General features: G+C 44.3%; 1 protein-coding gene across 2 annotated transcripts in view; it reads left to right on the plus strand.

Moving 5' to 3' along the window:
- PDE6A (phosphodiesterase 6A) overlaps positions 1–19668 on the plus strand; it is a gene marked incomplete at its 5' end in the record, with an annotated part of 83755 nt that overhangs the window by 57493 nt on the left and 6594 nt on the right. For both annotated transcript variants that reach the window (XM_079144762.1, XM_079144763.1), the window contains 7 exons: positions 259–346; positions 508–608; positions 940–1047; positions 13515–13578; positions 13911–13985; positions 15880–15963; positions 17963–18110. In XM_079144762.1, the coding sequence (XP_079000888.1) occupies positions 259–346; positions 508–608; positions 940–1047; positions 13515–13578; positions 13911–13985; positions 15880–15963; positions 17963–18110 (668 nt within the window). The remainder of the gene's footprint in view (positions 1–258; positions 347–507; positions 609–939; positions 1048–13514; positions 13579–13910; positions 13986–15879; positions 15964–17962; positions 18111–19668) is intronic.

The following is a 19668-nucleotide window of genomic DNA, read 5'->3' on the forward strand; positions in this document are numbered from 1 at the left end:
GAAGAGTCCATGAGCCAGAAGAGGGTCAGAATTACCTATGGAGAAAGCTTAAGACAGAGCCAGGAGACGATGTCTAGTCCTAATTTTCTATTGTCTCACTCTGCAAGGACCTGTGCAAAATCTTTCTCAATCTTGAACTTCAACTGTTCTGTTTGCAGATTTAGGAGATGTTAGGACTGAATAATAAAGTCTTTAACCTTCATCTTGGCTGTTGCATGTTGATTCCCTCTTTCTCTCTCTCTCTCTTCTCTCTCTCAGATCCCAGAACCCACTGGCCAAGCTCCATGGGTCCTCCATCTTGGAAAGACATCACCTGGAGTTTGGCAAAACACTGCTGAGAGATGAGGTAGGATGGGACTGAGGCCTCATCTTAGAAGAAGCCCAAGCAGGCAGCCCTACTTCCATTGGCCTAGGCTGCCATTAACTCCCACTATCTAGGGTGGCTGCTGGAGGCGGCTTACTACCGCCAGCATTGTTTCCTATATCTCCCTTTGCTTTTATCTTTAGAGTCTGAATATCTTTCAAAACCTCAACCGCCGACAGCATGAGCACGCAATCCACATGATGGACATTGCAATCATTGCCACAGACCTTGCCCTGTACTTCAAGTTGGTATTTTTTCTTCTCACTTTAATAATAAGACCAATGATTACAATAACAATACCATAGTTGCAATTGATCTTCACTACAAACCTCTGAGTTATCATTCCTCTCATCCTGTGGATGGGGACTCTGAGATCCAGGGTAGGAGATTTGCTAAAATCTGATAGAAAATCAGTACAAAGTCTGGGTTGGAACCTGTCTTTACTACCAGCCATGGTTCTAGTTTAGTTAAGAATGTCCGTTTCTCAGTCCCCATCTGAGAGGAACAGCGTTAGCAGCAGAGGTATTGCCTTAATCTAAAACTTGCTTCCTTTAACAAATTGGTGTGTTTTGTAGGAAAAGGACGATGTTCCAGAAGATTGTGGATCAGTCTAAGACATATGAAAATGAACAGGAATGGACACAATACATGATGTTGGAGCAGACACGGAAGGAAATCGTTATGTGAGTTGAAACAGGGGTTAAGCCCTGACCCTCATCAGCTGGGCTTGTGAGGTGGGAGGTTGCACTGGTAGCCTTTGCTACTCTCAAAAGAGCTGGGACACCTTCCATTTTGGAGTCCTCCAGTATATGGGGGTGGGGGGTTATGCCCAAACCAAATAGCACAAGTTATGATAGAAGTTTAGTCTTGTCTTTAGCATTAAAAATACAAAGAAACCATACCATTTATTTCTCTGTATGCAAAAAGTGTAATATTTGAAGTAGTTTAATCATAAAACATAGGATTTAGGTGGTAAAGTGATATAACTTTTAAGTTTTTGATAAAACAAAAAAAAGCCATTATACTATAAATGGTTTAAGTGATAGTTATATGTCATTTAAAATATGTAGGCTTGAGCAAGGCACAGTGGCACACACCTGTAATCCCACCCAACTGCTCGTGAGGCTGAGGCAGGAGAATCACAAGTTCAAAACCAGCCTCAGCAGAGGAACTGAGCAACTTAGTGACACCCTGTCTCAAAATAAAAAATAAAAAGGACTGGGGATGTAGCTCAGTGGTAAAGTGCTCTGGGTTCACTCCCCAGTACAAAAAAATGAATAAAATAAAATATACAGGTTTAATTTTTTATGTGTTCCTTTATATGTGACGATGACCTGCCATATTGTTGTGCTATCCACAAATTAGTTTTATGATTTGTATGAAATTCATAGTGCATGCATGTACTGGCAGTGGAGTCTGTAATGGGACTCCATATTTTAAGTTTTTGGTATCTCCTTTCAATTCTCACAACATGCTTCTGTGATTCACCTCTATTGATGATGAGGTGAGAAGTGTAAATTTGTGGCCTTTTTGTAAATATGTAGCTCAAGCCAAATGGTTCTTGCTTCTCTTTGATGGGTCCACAGAATCCATGTTGGTAATCAAGAAAAGTCTCAAGGGAAGATCACCCAGATCCCAAGGAAGCATTTCCTTGTTTATTTATCCCCACAGTCCTTCTGTGGAAATGAGCTGTGATTAAGTCACAAGCATTGTAAACTTCTGCACATAGAAGAGACAGCCACTGGGACAGGGAAAGTAGGGCAAGAGGCAAGGTGCTCCTGCTGCAGCCCTTTAGTTGTCCAGTCAGGCCTCTAGCAAGGTTCCCTGATCCTGCAGAGCAGCGTGACATGCTCCCACTCAACAAGGATGCATATTCATGTTGTGACTCCTCCAAGGAAGACCAGGAGCTGCTCCACCAGACATTTCAAAATGGTACCATAGAAGAATTGAATCGGTGGAAGGAACACACTGGTCTTTTGGGTGTGCTTGGGATGGTCATAAGATTAGGAAGTTATCTATTCTCCTAATTAGGTATTCATTTAAAGTTATTCCAAGAAAAATACCTACTGTGCTTTGGGAGGAATTAGGAAGTTGATTCCAGAAGTCTCATGAAGAATAAGTACACAGTAATAGAAAGTTCTGAACTAGAACAGTAATAAGGCAGTTCAGTCCTAGGCATGAGTAAGTGGTCAGGTCAATGGAACACACTTAAAGGATTATGCATGTGCTAAAAATGTATCTTCTATCAATGGAGAAAGGCATAAGTTCATAAAGTGTGCTGAGTTTTTAAATAATGAGGGAAAGAGAGAGAGGAGATGGGGGAAGTATGAGAGAATTAAAAAGAATAATTTTGGAGTGAGTGGTTCTATGTATGACCTGAAATTCACATCATAAAAATAGGTGGATAGATTTGATGACATGAAAATTAAAAATTTCCTCACAAAACACACAAAAATTCAAGGCCAAAGTCAGAATGTAAGTGACAAGCGGTAAAAATATTTTGCAACACTTCTGACAGGAAAAAAAAAAAAAAAAAAAAAGAACTAACTTCCTCAGTAAAGTGTTAATACAATTCAAGAAAGACTAACAATCCAATCGAAAATGGGCAAAAGGCATGAATGGACGTTTCCAGAAAACTTGTTTTCAGAGGGATGAAAACCAATGAAAAATGACTACCTTACTGGAGAGAAGTTCAAAACACAACTACAGCAAATTCCAATTTCTCTCCCCCTTCTTGGCAAAGATGAAAATGTTTAATCTACTGTGTTTGCCAGAGCCAGGGAAAACAGGCAATCTCATTCACTATGGTGGAAGTATAAAAGAGGCACAGTCCTTATGGAGGACAATAGACAGTACCATGAAAATTGCAAATGACCTTCTCTTCAACCCAGCAATCCCACGTATTTCCCCACCAGGTATTCACCCTCATGTGCACTAAAGAGTGCATACATGCCGATGTGGTGGTGCATACCTCTAATCCCAGCAACTCCAGAGGTTAAGGCAGGAGGATTGCAAATTTGAGGCCAGTCTTAACTTAGTGAGACCCTGTCTCAAATTTTAAAATAAAAAGAGCTGGGAATGTGGCACAGTGGCTACGCACCCCTGGGTTCTATACCCAGTATCTTAAAAAATAATAATAATAATAATAATAATAATAAATATATATGTATATGTATATATATCTAAAAATATGTATATGTGTACATATATATACTCAGACTTTATATATATAAAGTCATTCATTGCCACATGATTTGTAGTCACAGAAAATATTTTAAAAAATCTTAAGTACCCATCAACTGGTGCCCAATTACAGAAGTTACAGTGCTTTCCTACAAAGGAATGTCATACAACGTTTGCAAAGAAATGTCATATAAAAGATATGATGTTTAATGTTTCTCAAAAGTCAGGAGCGGGACTTCAGTTGTAAACGTCAAGGTAGTCTTAAGCAGAAGTCTTCAGGCTGAGACACACATATTCCCAAGGGAACCCAAAACCTTCGAACGTGTATGGGCATTGACAGCCTTAAGGGAATCAGTGTTCTCTTTCTTAATACTAATCACTCTGAGAATGCAGAAGCACAGTGAGTGTGGTATTCCCTCCTTTCCTCCCATTTTACCAAAAGAAAGTGGATGATACTAGGTGGTGATATAAGGGATGGAACCCAGGGCCTGCAAGCATTCCAAGCAAGTGTTCCACCACCAAGTTATATGTGAAGCCATAATTCTACACTTTCTTGTAGTGCATTGGCCCAGTACAAAAATCTTTGGGTCATCAAACAGAGATATTATTTGAAATACTGGTCCCTTTTTAAGTTTAAATTTTATTATTATTTTTTGTACTGGGAATTGAACCCAGGAGCACTTTACCACTGAGCTACATACCCAGACCTTTTTATTTTTTATTTTGAGACAGGATCTTGCTAAGTTGTTTAGGGCCTCACTAAGTGGCTGAGGCTGGTTTCAAATTTGTGATCCTCCTGCTTAGCCTCCCTAGTTGCTGGGATTACAGCCTAAACTTCCATTGTTGTTTTATCTAAAATATTGTAAAAGCAATATGAGCTATCAAGAATGGAGGATTTTGTCTTGGGCTATACTATGAGTTGGCAGGATCAAAGGCATCTTTCATTTAAAATCATAGTTCCATTAATAATCATAATTCTTTCAGAGAATATATCACCGATGAGGGACCATAATATTAGAGAAAAAATTACATCAGGATAAGTACTGAAGGTGGCAGTTCCTGATTTTATCCAGGCTTCTATCTACCTTCTATAGCTATGTGTCTTAGCTTTCTTTTATTACAACCAAATACCTGAGATAATCAACGAAAAAAGAGGAAAGGTTTATCTTGGCTCATGGTTTCAGAGTTTAGAATCCATGGTCTCTTAGACCTGTTGCTTCACACCTGTGGTAGCACAGTATATCATGTGGTAACACATGGCAGAGGAGGCCTATTTACCTCACAGTGGCCAGGAAGCAGAAGGACCAGTTACAATTCCCATTCAAGTGCATGCTGTCGCTATCTCTCTTCTGACTATCTTCTGTCTGCATGTCTGTTCATCTACCAAATTTACCTACATACCTGTTCATCTTTCTACCTCTACCTTCCTTAGAATTAAAAATAAAAGATAAAAATAAAAGAAAAAACCTTAAAAATTAAAGATAAAGTGGGCATGATCAGGAGGCATTCTAATATGCTTATTTGAGTTGAAAATGAAGTCAAATTCTTTCTGAGAGAAACAAGCCTGATTTGGCTGCTTTAGTGACAGTAAAAGGCAGGCACTTCCTATGATGTTGTATGGCAAATGTTTTCATAAATTAAATAAGTGAAACCTGCAATTTCAAAGTCTTGAAGAAAACACAATTGAAACTCATTATAAGATAAAAGCATTCTATTAAAAAACACTGGAAAGATATGTTAAAATTAATGTTTTAATTTACCTAACCCATTCTCAGTGTCTACAACTAACCCAAGTGTTGCTGAGAAAATGTCAGGGGTGTTACATGAAAAGTCTTGGCTAAATCTTTATGGCACACTTCCCAGAAATTGAAGAAGTGAAAGATTCTTAAGCTTGCTTTTAGTGAAATGGAAAGAGAACATAATTGAATTGCCAACTGATAGGTCATTCAACGGAATGATCACAGTATAATTTTTTAACAGTTAACTTAGAAGAATTCAAAGAATTGAGTGACATTGTTGTAACTAAACTCCATTTCCAGGGGTTTTAAGTACTTGCATTTATAAAAATGAAAAATGGGCATAAAATAGATGCTGATTCTATTTCAGTCTAGCAATAAGAAATATTCATTCCTTAATTGATTGTTAAAAAAAAATAACTCTATCCTGCAGGGCACGGTGGCTCACGCCTGTAATCCCAGTGACTCTGAAGGTTGAGACAGGAGGATTCCAAGTTCGAGGGCAACCATAGTAACTTAGGGAGACCCTGTCTTAAAAAATAAAAAACCTGGGGATGTAGCTCAGTGTTTGGTAAAGCACCCATGGGTTCACTCCCCAGTATAAAAAAAGAAAAAGAAAATCCTTTTTTATTAGAAGGTAAATTTCTAAAAACAAATTAGTTTGAGTTTTAATAATTATTATAAAAATAGGAATATATATTTTGGGTGTTTTTGGTTAATTGGGTCATAATACAAAAGAAAAATTCTCAACACTTAGAGGCTCATTGTCAAAGAAAAGAATCTTAATTATATAATTCCAACTAATGAACGTATTTGGTTACAGATGAGTTTGAAAGGGTTATAAGTGAAAGAGTCTCAAGCATATGTTTGTATACATACAGACAGACATACATACACATTTAATATTAGGATTAAATTCCATGGTGGAAGTCAAGTAGAACTGCGAGTTTAAGGAGAAAAGCTTGTTTGTATGTTTTTATCATGGATGATGGGTTGGTATCAAATTGCTATGCTCTTTAGATTCCTTTGGACTTAAAGAATGATGTAGCCAGGCACAGTGGTGCACGCCTGCAATCCCACTGCCCCCGGAGGCTGCGAGAGGAGGACCTCACGTCTGGGGCCAGCCTAAGGAACTTAGAGAGACCCTGTCTCAAAATAAAAAATAAAAAGGTATAGGGACATACCTCCATGGTAAAGCACCCTTGAGCTCAATCCCCTGTACCACACACACACACACACACACACACACACACACACACACACACACATATACGCACGCACACACACAGTATCACACACACTGATGTGACATTTTTTATTTTTAAATGTCAAAATGTTATAATAGGCTATAAATTAGACCCTTGGCAAATATTAAAAACCTGTGATAAAACAGTTTAAGACATATAGAAAGGTAAGCATTTTTCAAAAATGTTTAAGGTGAGTATATTCAAGATGTTGAAGAACTGGAAAGCAGGGTTTTGCAACCTGAGCACTATGGAAATTTGGGGCCATTAACTCCTTGTCATGAGGACTGGTGAGATGTTGAGCAGCATCCCTGGTCTCCACCACTAGATGCCAGGAGCAGCCCCTCCTTCCAGTGGTGACCATCAAAAATGCCTTCGGATGGTGATACATCTCCTGGGAAGACTCTATAGAGCAGTTCAGGGTCCTTCCACTAGATGTGTAATCAGAACTGCTTCTATTCTGGGTAGAGTGGAGCACTGGTGGCTCTGGTGACAGACAGCCTGGGTTCCAGTCTTAGCTCTCACTGCCTTGGTGGCATGACCTTGGGTCAGTTACTTCACCTCTCTGAGCCTCAGGTCCTCAGCTGCTCAACGAGGACAATGGCCCAGCTCGGAACAACGGCCCAGCTCGTGGGCCTGGTTTTTCCAATATGAGTTTGATGAGCCCCTGCATCCGTGTGCTTCTGATTCATTCAATAAATTCACAAGTGGACATTCTTATTAGCATTATTAGAACTCAGAGAAGGGCACAGCCTGCTCTCCACACACGAGTATTCCCTGCGCTTGCACACTGCCCTCGGATTGTGTTAAGTGTTCAAGCAAAGATAGAGGCCAAGGATGAGGGCTGGGTTTTGCATTTCAAAGCTTCCAAGGTTCCTGGGTGTTCCTGCATTCCAGCAGTTCATGGGCACTTCTCTTTTGAGACTCAGCATATCTTTTGCTGTATTCCCCAGTTTCTCCTTGGCTAGTACCTATTTTGTGGGTTTCTTGAGTTGCAGGTAGGTGGAGTGCTCTGCAGCATTGCTTAGGTAGGAGGTGGTGGTAGGCACTTCCTGTGGTATAATAAGACATATATATATATTTGGTCTTTGTCCCAGTTCCTCACACAGAGCTCTTCAGACCCTTGGAATTTCCTGAGTGATGGAGTATCTTTTGTTCTAATGAGGTCACTCTTGGCAAGGCCCTAGGTAACTTCATGATGGGGGCTGGTCACCAGAAAGACCAGGACTTTGTTAGAAATTTGGTATATCACCCCCACCTCCAACCTCTAGGGAGGGAGAGGCTGGAGATGGGGTCATCACCAGTGGCTCATGATGTAAGCAGTCATGCCTGCGTGACAAAAACCTCATGGAAACCTCTACACCTGGGAGTTTAGAGAACTTCTGGGTTGGCAGGCACAGGGAGACTCGCGTGTCTGAAGAGGCTGTGGAAGCCCCGCATGCTCCCCTTCTTCTACCCCACTTCTCTGTCATCTGGCTCTTCCTGAGCTCCATCCCTTATAATAAACTGGTAAGTGGAAGTAAGCTGTTTCCATGAGTTCTGTGAGCTGATCCAGAAAATCATTGAAGCTGAAAGGGGATTATGGAGATCTCCTCATCCTAATTTGATAGCCAAGGGAGACAGATACATGGTGACATGGGATGAGACACACAGTCAGCCTCTGAAGCAAGGGTGGCCTGAGCCCTTATACCTGTGGAGTCAGAGCTAACTCCAGGAGGTTAGCATTGGGATTGAATTGAATTGTGATAAAGAGAAACATTCTGAGAGGTCCTAAATTTAGTTATAAGGTGGGGGATAGGGAAGAGGAGAGATAATAAGAGAAACTACTCAGCTAAGGGCTTCAGCCAAACGAACACACACACAAAATCTACTCTATGTTCCTACTCAGGTGTGGTGGTACATGCCTGTAACCCCAGTGACTCTGGAGGATGAGGCAGGAGGATCATAAGTCTGAGGCTAGCCTGGGTAACTTAGAGAGACCTGTCTCAAAATAAATAGAAGGAAATAAAAGGGGCTGGGGATGAAGCTCACAAGTAAAATGCCCTTCCTTGGATTCTATCCCCAGTGCTGCCCCCCTCAAAAAAAAAAAATCCATTCCATGTTCCTAAATATATGTTAATTGAAACCTTGACTCAAAACCCCAGGAGAATGACCTTGAAGGTGCCATCACATTCTGCTTACAGCCCCAACCGAGAAGCAGGTACCTCTCCACGCACACTATCCTATTCCCAAACTTTACCCACTTCACATTGCCCACCCCTCTTGTCTCTAGTCAATGTGGGTAACTGTGCTTTCATTCCCCCAAATTCAAAAACGCTCTTAACTCTGCTCTTTACTCTGGCTGGCAGACATTTTCTAGCTCCCACCTGGGCTGCTGCTGGTAGTTGTGGGAACTTGTCCCAGAACCTGACCCTCTTCCTGGCTAACATCTGTAATGGCTCAATAAACTCTTCTTATTTCAGAGATCCCTTGATCTGTAGTTTTGGTTTCATGTGAGGAAACTGCAGTGGTCCTTCCGGTGCTTTATCTCAGAGTGCTCATGTCGTGAGCTTCCTGTGGTCGGAGGTCCACGCCTAATGCCTTGATGTGTCCAGAGCAAACTGACTGGGGCTAGAGCCTTGCACAACAGTTTCTCGTGCAGGTTGCCCTCCTTCAGCATGTTTAGTCTAGGGCCAGGATGGCCAGTGACTCTAGAGCAAGGGTGAGGCTTCCCAGGCTTCTCCAAGCCCTTTTATGTCTCTACTTAATTCCAGCTTTTTTATTTTTTTCTTTTCCCCAAGTACTGGGGATTGAACCCAGGACCTTGCAGACATGCAAGGCAAATGCTCTATCCATGATCCTCATCTCCAGACCTTTTTTATTTTGAGACACAGTCTGGATAAGTTGCTGAGTTTGACCTCAAATTTGTGACTCTTCTACAAACCTCTGGGATTACAGGCATGTGCCACTGTGCATGGCTGAGCTTACTTCTTAGATGCCATGTCTACCTGGACACTGCTCTCTATCACCACCTCCATGTCTTGCCCAGATTTTGCAATGGCTTCCTTGCTGGACTCCCCAAGTATGCCCTGTCCCCTCTGCAGTGATTTTGTAAATCTGACCATGTCGCTCTTCTGCTCAAATGCTCAGTGACTTCCTGTTGCCCTGAAGATGCAGACCTGCCCCTCCCTCTGCAAAGCTCTGCCTGGGCTGTGCCTTTACATCACTGGGCTCCTCTACCATGGCTCCCCCCTGTTCACTGAGCTCCTCCCTTCTTTCAGCATCCTGACGGTGCCAGGCTTCCTTCACCAGGGCTCTGGCACCAGGCATTCATTCTCTTTACCTAGAATGCGTCTAGAATTTTTCCTTCATCCTGTCTTTATCAAGTTAATGGTTTCATATCCTACAGTTGTCAGCTCAAGGGACACTTCATCAGGGAAACCCTTCTTAACCTCCCAGATCCACATTGTCATCCCCAAGAATGGACCTTTTTTCCTCCAGAGCAGTTGTTTGTTTATCTATTTACATACATTTTGAGGATAAATGTGCTGATCCCCAACACATCTGCAAGCTCTTGAGTGCAGGGACCACGTAAACTCACCCCCACGTGGCATCTGGCACACATATATGCACACGATTGAATGCTCCCTGTGGTCTCCCTCCTGATGGCCTCCTGTCCCCATGCTCTCCACTGTCCCCATGCTTTGCCATGGTACTCTTTCTTCTGCCCCCATCCTGGAGAGCGTCATAGTTAGTTTGAGCTGTCATAAAAAATATCCGTAGACTAAGTGACTTGAACAATCTGGACATTTATCTCTCACAGTTTTGGAGGCTAGAAGTCCAAGATCAAAGTTCCTGCAGAATTAGTCCTTCTTCTTTAATTGGGGGTGGGGGGTGGGGTGGGGATTGAATCCAGGGATGTTCTACCACTGAGCCACATCTCCAGCCTTTTTATTTTTCTGTTTTGAGACAGGGCCCCCTAAGTTGCATAGGTCCTTGCTAAGTTGCTAAGGCTACATTTGAACTTGCAATCCTCTTGCCTCAGCCTCCCCAGTCAGTAGGATTACAGGCGTGTGCCACTATGCCCAGCCAGAGTTGGTTCTTGCTGTGGGCTTTCTAGCTGCAGACAGCTGCCTCTGACTATACCCTCACGTGGCAGAAAAAGGAAGCTCTGAGGTTTCTTTCACTTCTTATATGAGCACTAATCCATCATGGGGGCTCAACCCTCATGACCTCATGTGAAACTAATTACCTTCAAGGATCCCACTTCCTAATACCGTCACATTGGTGTTAGGAATTTAACATGAATTTGGGGAGACTTGAGCTTTAATCCATACCCAAGAGCTCCTGTGCATCCCCAAGTCCCTGCTCTACTGTCATCTCTTAGATGCCTTCTGGACTGAGCTGGTTGCTCTCACCTTTGGATTTTTTTTTTTTTTTTTTTTTTCAGTGACTGGGAGCTCCTGCAGACCTCTCATGCCCAGCCCTGCACCCAGCGCTCCAGTTTATGTGTGGCGACGGTGCTGCCATGAATGTAATGCCTTGTCTTTAGGGCCTGAGGTTTCTGAGTGGCTGTTCTGGCACCTCGGTGTCTGCCCCCCACCCTGTGCACACACCGAATCTCTGACTATAAAATGGTTGGGGATATTTCTCCACCTTCTGGGAGTGTTTTTCATGTGATCTCTTTCATCAAGGAAAACGAACATCCAGTTCTCCCCTGAAGCCACATCCGTGGACTGAACATACAGACAATGACAGTTACCAGGAAACCAGAGACTCTTATATGCATGACTGAACATGATTGATTTATTTGCTAGTGAGCTTCACATGCCCATGACACTTGACCCTAAGCCAGGCCACGTATTCTTTTTTTTTTTTATTTTTTTTTATGTTTACAGACTGCATTTTGATTCATTGTACACAAGTGGGGTACAACTTTTCATTTCTGTGGTTGTACACAATATAGATTCACCCCATTCATGTAATCATACGTGTACATAGGGTAATACTGTCTGCCTCAGTCCACTATCTTTCCTCCCCCCACCCCCCTCACCCCATTTTCCTCTATACCATCCACAGTTCCTTCATTCTTCTCTTCCCCCCACTCCGCCCACCACCACCCCTCGTTATGTATCGTCAGTCACTTATCATAGAAAACATTTGGCCTTTAGTTTTTTGGGCTTGCAGGCCACATATTCTAAAGTTATTATAAAGCATGAAAGTATTACTAAGAAATGTTGCTATTTCTGAAAGCTTAAAGACCTATGTGGAGGCTGGAGTTGTGGCTCAGTGGTAAAGAACTTGCCTAGCATGTGTGGGACTATGGGTTCAATCCTCAGCACCACAGATAAATAAATAAATAAATAAAATAAAGGTCCATCAATAACTAAAAATATATTTTAGAAAATAATTATGTGAATTTTTCAGGCCAATGTAATTAAAACGTTTTTAAACTTCTTAATACTTGGTGAGTGACATTTTCTTACAGCCTCCCAGACTAGCTTCTATGAAATGAGTCAGGTTCAGTTGATTAATTGCAAAATCAGTCAAGCAGCAAGTTAAATCCAGAGCTCCAACCTCCTCTAACTGTTCCCTCTCCCCAGCCACTGCCCAGTGATTCTCACCAAATCAGGTTGTCCCGCCTCTGGCGCTCCCTGCTGCAGGCAGATGCTGCTGCAGCTCAGCGCAGCAGCCCTCCTGCTGCTGCCTGGGCTGCTGAAGCATCTCCCCTCCTTCTTTCCCACTTTCTCCCTTCGGCTCTTCTGTGGGCTCCCACACGCCTTCCTACAGCACCTCTATGCTGCGAACCTTCCATACCCTCTGCTTACTAGATACAGGGTGCACACCACATGGCCCTGGATTACCCTCTCTGAAATGCCTTCTCAAATTGCAGCCGCCCCTCTTGCTCCAATTCCTTGTTTCTGTCTCCTCACTTTCATATTATATTCTATCCACCATGTAAGGACACCTGTCTCGCCTTTCCATCAGTGCAAAACTCTGTTAAGCATTCATCTCTGGACCCTTTCTTCCTTCCCCTGGCCTCTGCTCTGCTTCAGGTGCAGGGCCCTTGCTCTGCGGGTCCTGCTGCTCTCTACCCCATGCCTTTTCAACAAGGACTGGTGGCCTCTGGTGGAGCCAAAGGTGATTCTTGAGGAGAGGAGGAAAAGATCTTAGATGGTACAATGGTCTGTGGCTCTCCGAGCAGAATACAGTGTATTTGTAGAATTAAGAGTTCATGGTGAGGGCAAGTTCAGAAAAAGAATATCTAAAAAGGATCTTTGGCAGTTGGGGAAGGGAACAGTTACGAGAAAAGGTTGAGAAACATTACTGTTCATACTAGGCAAGGAAAAGGAACTGCAGGTATGATGAGATTTAAATAAAATTAATGGAGCTGGGCACGGTGGTGCTCACCTGTAATCAATCCCAGGGGCTGGGAAGGCTGAGGCAGGAGGATCGTGAGTTCAAAGGCAGCCTTAGCAAAAGCAAGCCTAAGCAACTCAGTGAGACCCTGTCTCTAAATAAAATACAAAATAGGGTTGGAGATGTGGCTCAGTGGTTGAGTGTCCCTGAGTTCAATCCCTAGGACCCACCCCCAAAATAAAGTAAAATAAAATTGATGGTTATTCAGTATCTAGAATGGTGCCCAATACGTAATCAAAATGCAATTATGTGTTTATTGTGCACATACTATGTCCAGACACTACACAGAGATTTTTACATATATTGTCTCCTTTAATGTCATACTTACCCTGTGAGGGAACTACCATTATCATCAGACAGGCTTAGAGAGGTTGGTTTCCGGGTTTAATGTCAAATCTCTGATAGCCAAGAGGCAGGAATAAAACCTGTCTGACTTCAAAGCCTGACCCGGATCCAACAGGGAAGTGAGCCCTGTCCTTACGACAGGGTAAAGTCACCTACTGGGGACAGTGAAAGAGAGAGTAGTGAATTAACCATACACGCAGCCTGAAATGGCCTTGGTATGATGGAAATGTCCTTTGTGCCCAGGGCCATGATGATGACTGCCTGTGATCTCTCAGCCATCACCAAGCCTTGGGAGGTACAGAGCAAGGTATGGACTTCTCTTAAACCAAGAGGCGGGAAGCCCCAGTCCTGCTGACGGCAGTGATGGGGCCTGGAGTCTCTCAGCCCTGACCCAGAGCCTGCACACCTTTGCTCACCCTCCCCTACCAAGGCAGGAGAATCGCTTTCTGGTTTTTCATCAGGATGAATAAGTGGGGGTGGCAGGGCAGAGTGGGTTTATCTTTTTTGCTGAGTTGGAAACACACGTGGGGTGGGAGCAAGGACAGGAGGATTGGAGTTGGGGATCTGACCTGGAGAGAGAGAGAGAGAGAGAGAGAGAGAGAGAGAGAGAGAGAGTGTGATGGGGTCTCTCTGTTGCAGGTGGCTCTGCTGGTGGCTGCGGAGTTCTGGGAGCAAGGTGACCTGGAACGTACAGTGCTGCAGCAGAATCCCATTGTGAGTAGACAGGGGACGTCAGCTGGATGCTAGGCACGTGTGCTCTCGTCCTGACCCAAACCCATGACCCCCCACACAGACATGTGTGACCTCACCACAGACATGACCTTACCCCAATGCTGGTCCCTGCAGTCCTCGACCTCATTCCTTGAGAATAGGTTAGAGATGCAAATTCACAGGCCTTGCTTTGCAGCAGCTCAGGGTGGCTCCTAGCTACATGTGCTCTGATAACCCTCCTGTTGGAGGACCTTGTTCTGGTGCAAGTGTCCTTGACTCACTCAGCTACGTAGAGCCTTTCAAGTGGATGCCATGACTGAGGTCACTCTTTCAGTGCCAGCAGTGTAGACTCCTACATAGTGCAGAGCACAGAGGACATCCTCATGCAGCTGTGAGCCTGTCACACTTAAAAGTTATCTTGGCTGGGACAGTCAACTGGCTTCCTGCAAGAGGTGGGGAGGCCAGATACAGGGTGTCCGAAGGCCCTGAGAGCAGATCCAGGAAGTAGAAGAGTTTGGAGAAGAGGGGGCAAATCCCTGATGGGGGGACCAGCTAAACCTTGAGTGTGTAGGGGTGAGGGACCCCCATAAGAGAGAGTAAAAATGGGAGATCAGTAGGGTCGTGAACAGGAGCAGTGAGGGCCAACAAGGGTTGCAGTTCTTTCTGAGTGTGGTGGCACACACCTGTAATCTCAGTGACTCAGGAGGCTGAGGCAGGAGGATTGCAAGTTCAAAGCCAGTCTCAGCAATTTAGTGAAGCCCTAAGCAACTCAGCGAGACCCTGTCTCTGAATAAAATATAAAAAGGGATGGAGATGTGGCTCAGTGGTTAAGCACCATGGGTTCAATCTCTAGTACAAAAAAAAAAAAAAAAAAAAAAAAAAAGACTTTCCGTTCTTTTTAACATTTTTAAATGTAAAGAGAATAATTGATGAACTCTGTGTACCCATCAGCCAAAGTCAACAAATAGCAACAGACTGCCATTCTTGTTTTATTTATTCCCTTTCCCTCCAATGCATTTATTTTTTTCTTTTGGCCAGAGTATTTTAAATCACAGACATTGTCATTTCTTCCATAAATACTTTAGTATGTATTATTAAGAGATAAAAGTTTAATACAGACAAAAACATGTATAAGCCAAGTGCAGTGGCACAAGTCTGAAATCCCAGCAGCTCTTGAGGCTGAGGCAGGAGGATCGACAGTTCAAAGTCAGCCTCAGCCACTTAGTGAAATCCTGTTTCTAAATAAAATATTTAAAAAGGGCTGGGAATGGGGCTCAGTGGTTAAGTGCCTCTGAATTCAATCCCTGGTTAAAAAGAAAAAAGTATATAACCAGGGCTGGGGCTATAGCTCAGTTGGTAGAGTGCTTGCCTAGTATGTACACGGCCCTGAAAAAAGTATATAGACAAAAACATACATGTAATCACAATATCATCATCACACCCACAAGATTAATAATTATACTTTAATATCATCTAATCCCCAATCTCTGCTCTTTTATTCATGATTAAGAAAAAGAATTCTGTTGATTTGTTAAAATCAGGATCCAATCAAGGAACACACTGCCCCCAGTTATTATGTCTCTTAAGTCTCTTTTGATCAACTAGCTTGTTCCCCCTACCCACCTGCTTCCAGGCATTTTTTTTTTTTTTTTGTATGCCCTTTACTTGTTGAATGAAGACATTCTGAATCTGGTAGATTTTATCTTTAGGGTGTCATTTGGTCCCTATTCCCTCTCATTTCTTGCAAACTGCTAGTCAGATCTGAAAACTTAGTGAGTTTAGGATTTGAATTTAGTTTAACTTTTAACTATTTATCTCTTTTTAGCAAGAATGCTTCATAGGTAGCGTGGGTTCTTCTTACTGCCCAATGTGGTTAACTCTTTCTTCCCCATGACAGCCCATGATGGACAGAAACAAGGCAGACGAACTCCCTAAGCTTCAAGTCGGCTTCATTGACTTTGTCTGCACCTTTGTCTATAAGGTATGCCCTTGGCTTCCTCAAACCCAAGTAGATGTCTTTGATCAGCCTGGGATTCCCGAAGACATCAGGGATAATAAACCCTGGCAAGATGACCAGGGGGTGATACTTTACAGAGGCTTTTGCATCTCAGATAGCATTTGGACTTCAGGACAACCCCAGGGGGACTGGGTGATTATATCCTCAGGCTGGAGCTAGCACACCTTAGCTGTTCAGAAAATCATTGTGGGCCAGATGACTCAGCCTGGTTTCAGACAGGGGAAGAGGACAGAGCACACACACAGCCTCCTAAATTGGCGGAAATGCGATAGGCCAAAGTAACTGTGCCAAGAGTCCAGAATTGTTCTTGGAGCTCATGTTCAAGGTTAAAGTCTCCTTCTGGAGAAATCCACTGCTTCCAATGCACCTCCACTGTCCACTCCCCTTTAAAATTTTTATTTCAGGGACATGACTGTGAGGAGACAGAGTTTAGAGATGAGTAATGCCAGGGCCACCTTCCCTGGACACAGCCACGAGGCAGGATAAGAGCCCAGACACAGTAATTCAGGACTCTCTGCTTTGTAGACAGCCACTCTCCACTAGGAAGAAGTGCAAATGCCCCCAGAGGTCCCGAGAGCATATCTGGTGTAATGCAGACCTATTGGAGCCCTCTGGTCCACAGGGCAATGGACCAGAGTCACACTCATTCTACCAGAGGCATTATGATGAAATGAGGGAGACTGGGCTTTAACTGCATGATCACAGCCGCCCTGAGAGTAGGTAGAGTTACTCTTCTAATTTCTGACTGAAAGTGACCTGCCCAAGGTCACAGAGCTTGTGGCAGAGCCTAAACCCCAACCTAGGCATCTCTGAGCACAACTGGCTCTGGCGGGGACTCTGCCATTATGGGTCCTTACCAAGGAAAATCCACTCCTCCCATCTGCATCTGTTTCCTCCCCTATCCACGTAGGAGTGGCAGATCTTATTTTCTTACATCCTGGGAGCCTCCCAGGATCAAAGGAGATACATTGCTGCATGAACTATAAGGTGCTGTGTTCACAGCATCATTTTCTGTCCTCAGCATTGTAGGAACCCTGAAGAACCATCTCACATCCCAATTTCATTCAGCACATATTTAGAGTATCTTTGTGTCCCAGAACCTGGTGTCCACCAGGGCCACCCCAGGAGATGAGGCAGCAAGTTTCCTACCCTCTCCAGGTGTCAGTCTCTGGGTGAGGCAGGCCAAGGGAGCCATTACTAGGAAGTGAGATGTGATAAGAAAGGGCTTTGGGAAAGAAAGGGCTGGGTGGGGTGGTGCACGCTTATAATGCCAACGGCATGGGAGGCTGAGGCAGGAGGATGGAGACTTCAAACCCAGCCTCAGCAACTTGTCAAGGCTCTAAGCAACTTAGTGAGACCCTATCTCTAAAATATAAAAATGACTGGAGATGTTGCTCAGTGGTGAGGGCCTCAGGGTTCAATTTCCAGTACCAAATAAGTGGGAGGGGGCTTTGGGAGCATCCAATAGGAAATTTGATTTACATAGGGAGTCAGAGGGGTTCCCCTGAAAGTGAAGAGTAAGTGAAAGTATCAGGGAAGGAGGAGAGATTGGAGCATTCCTGCAAAGGGAACAGCTTGCTTGAAGCCCACCGACAGAGGACATTCAGGAACTGAGAGATTTGAAGTGCCCGAGGGCTCCAGGTGGAGAAGGGCAGAGGGCCTCGGGGTGTGGAGGGAGTGGGCACACTGGTGAGGGCTGGCACCTCCCCCTGAAGGGTTGGGCTGTGCAGAGCACATTAGCCTGGAGAGAGGAAAGAGATCAGGGATCCTGTGGATGCGAGGCCCTGCGGGTGCCCCTGCATCCACAGGCAGCACATTTGGTGCCCTGCATTTCCAACTGTCCCTTGACCTCAAACAGGGCCCCTGGGGAAAGAGGCTCATTCTCTCTCTCTCTCTCTCTCTCTCTCTCTCTCTCTCTCTCTCTCTCTCTCTCTCTCTCTCTCTCTCTCTCTCTCTCTCCCAGGAATTCTCTCGTTTCCATGAGGAGATCACCCCCATGCTGGACGGGATCACCAACAACCGCAAGGAATGGAAGGCGCTTGCTGACGAGTACGAGGCCAAGATGAAGGCGCTGGAGGAGGAGAAGCAGAAGCAGCAGGAGGCCCAGCAAGGTCTGCCCAGGGGAGACGGAACCCTGAACAAACGTGCCTCACCTGCTCACTGTCCCCATTCTGTGTAGGAGGGCACCAAGGCCAGAGGTCACAGTCAGTTAGGTGGCGGGGCCTGGTTATCAGACTAAGGCCAAGGGATGCTCCAGCCTCCCAGGTAGAGCTGACCTAAGGTTGTGGGCACCCCACCCTCACCCCAAGGCAAAGGAAAGAACTAAAAAGGTCAGTTGGAAGGAATGTTAGAGGCCAAGTTTCCAGCCTTCTGAATCCTGACTATACAAAGCCTTTGCTTGCCTACTACCTGGGACAGAGAGTTCCATAACTGACACGACACTCTCATTCAGCACCACTGTTAGGTCTTTCTTGAAGTTAAATTTTCCTCTTTGTTGAAGCTTCCATCTAGCTTCAAATGGGATTTGTCTACTCCAACTCTTTCCTGGTTACAGCTCCGTGCCACCGCCTCTAGTCATTTCTTTGACTCCTCAAAGGACTTGGCTTCCAGTCCCTGCCCCAACCTGAGTGACATCCTCTGCACATTGTCCCTCTTACACATGGTTCTTAATGAATGCAGTCAGGTCCACAGCTCTGCGCTGCTCTGGGCACTGAGATATGATTCTACATGGGCAGCTGCAAATATGAACCCACCCTGAGAGTTTTACAAGTTGCTCTTTTCACACCTCCAAGGGCGTCCTACATATCACAGTCATCACACACGTATAGCTACAATTTTCCAGAAAATGGTATCAAAGTATCTGGAGGAAGAAGTTTTGTGGCAGGCAACCTTGTGGCCTGCATTTTGCAAATGTGTGTGTGTGTGTGTGTGTGTGTGTGTGTGTGTGTGTGTGTGTGTGTATAATTGTAGTGCTAAGAACCTTCAGGACTTTACACATGCTAGGCAAGTGCCCCGCCACTGAGCAACACCCTAACCCCTGAATTTTTTTTTAAACGTCAATTTAAAATCAGTCCACATTTTAAATTTGGGTAGTTCAGATTTTTAAAATCCAGATTTCCAGCTTTTCTCTTTAAAAGATCAAGGTCTGGTCACATCAGTCTTGCATTTCTGCATAAATGACTGAAGCAGAGTGGGAACTGCCCCCTTTGGATGAGAGAGGGGGTCTCTCCAGTTCGTCACAGTGTATACTCCCCACCTCATCCCCACGTCTTCCAGACATTGGTGCCAAGTATGGATCCCCATTTGTTGTCATCTCTGAGCTATTTGGCAGTGGTGGCAGCGGGGCCACTGGGCCCAGGGGGTGCTCTGCCACTGCGCTACATTCCCAGTCCTTTTTATTTCTTATCATTGAGACAGGGTCTCCCGGGCTGGGCTTTAATTTGTGACTCTCCTGCCTCAGGCTCCCAAGTAGCTAGGATTTCAGGTGTGTGCCACGGCACCTGAGATTCTGTTATTTTTCTTTTTCAAGAAAACATTCTCGGCTCCCTTGGTTCTCTTGACACATGGTTTGCTTTCCACATGGGTGGTTATCTTTGGTTTCCTTAAGCCCTTCAGTTTTCAACTCTTAGTCCAAACCAGATCAAAGGACAAGCCCACTGCAGCCTCAAA

The sequence above is a fragment of the Sciurus vulgaris genome (genome assembly GCF_902686455.1).
Source record: "Sciurus vulgaris genome assembly, chromosome: 6".
NCBI classification, from domain to species: domain Eukaryota; kingdom Metazoa; phylum Chordata; class Mammalia; order Rodentia; family Sciuridae; genus Sciurus; species Sciurus vulgaris.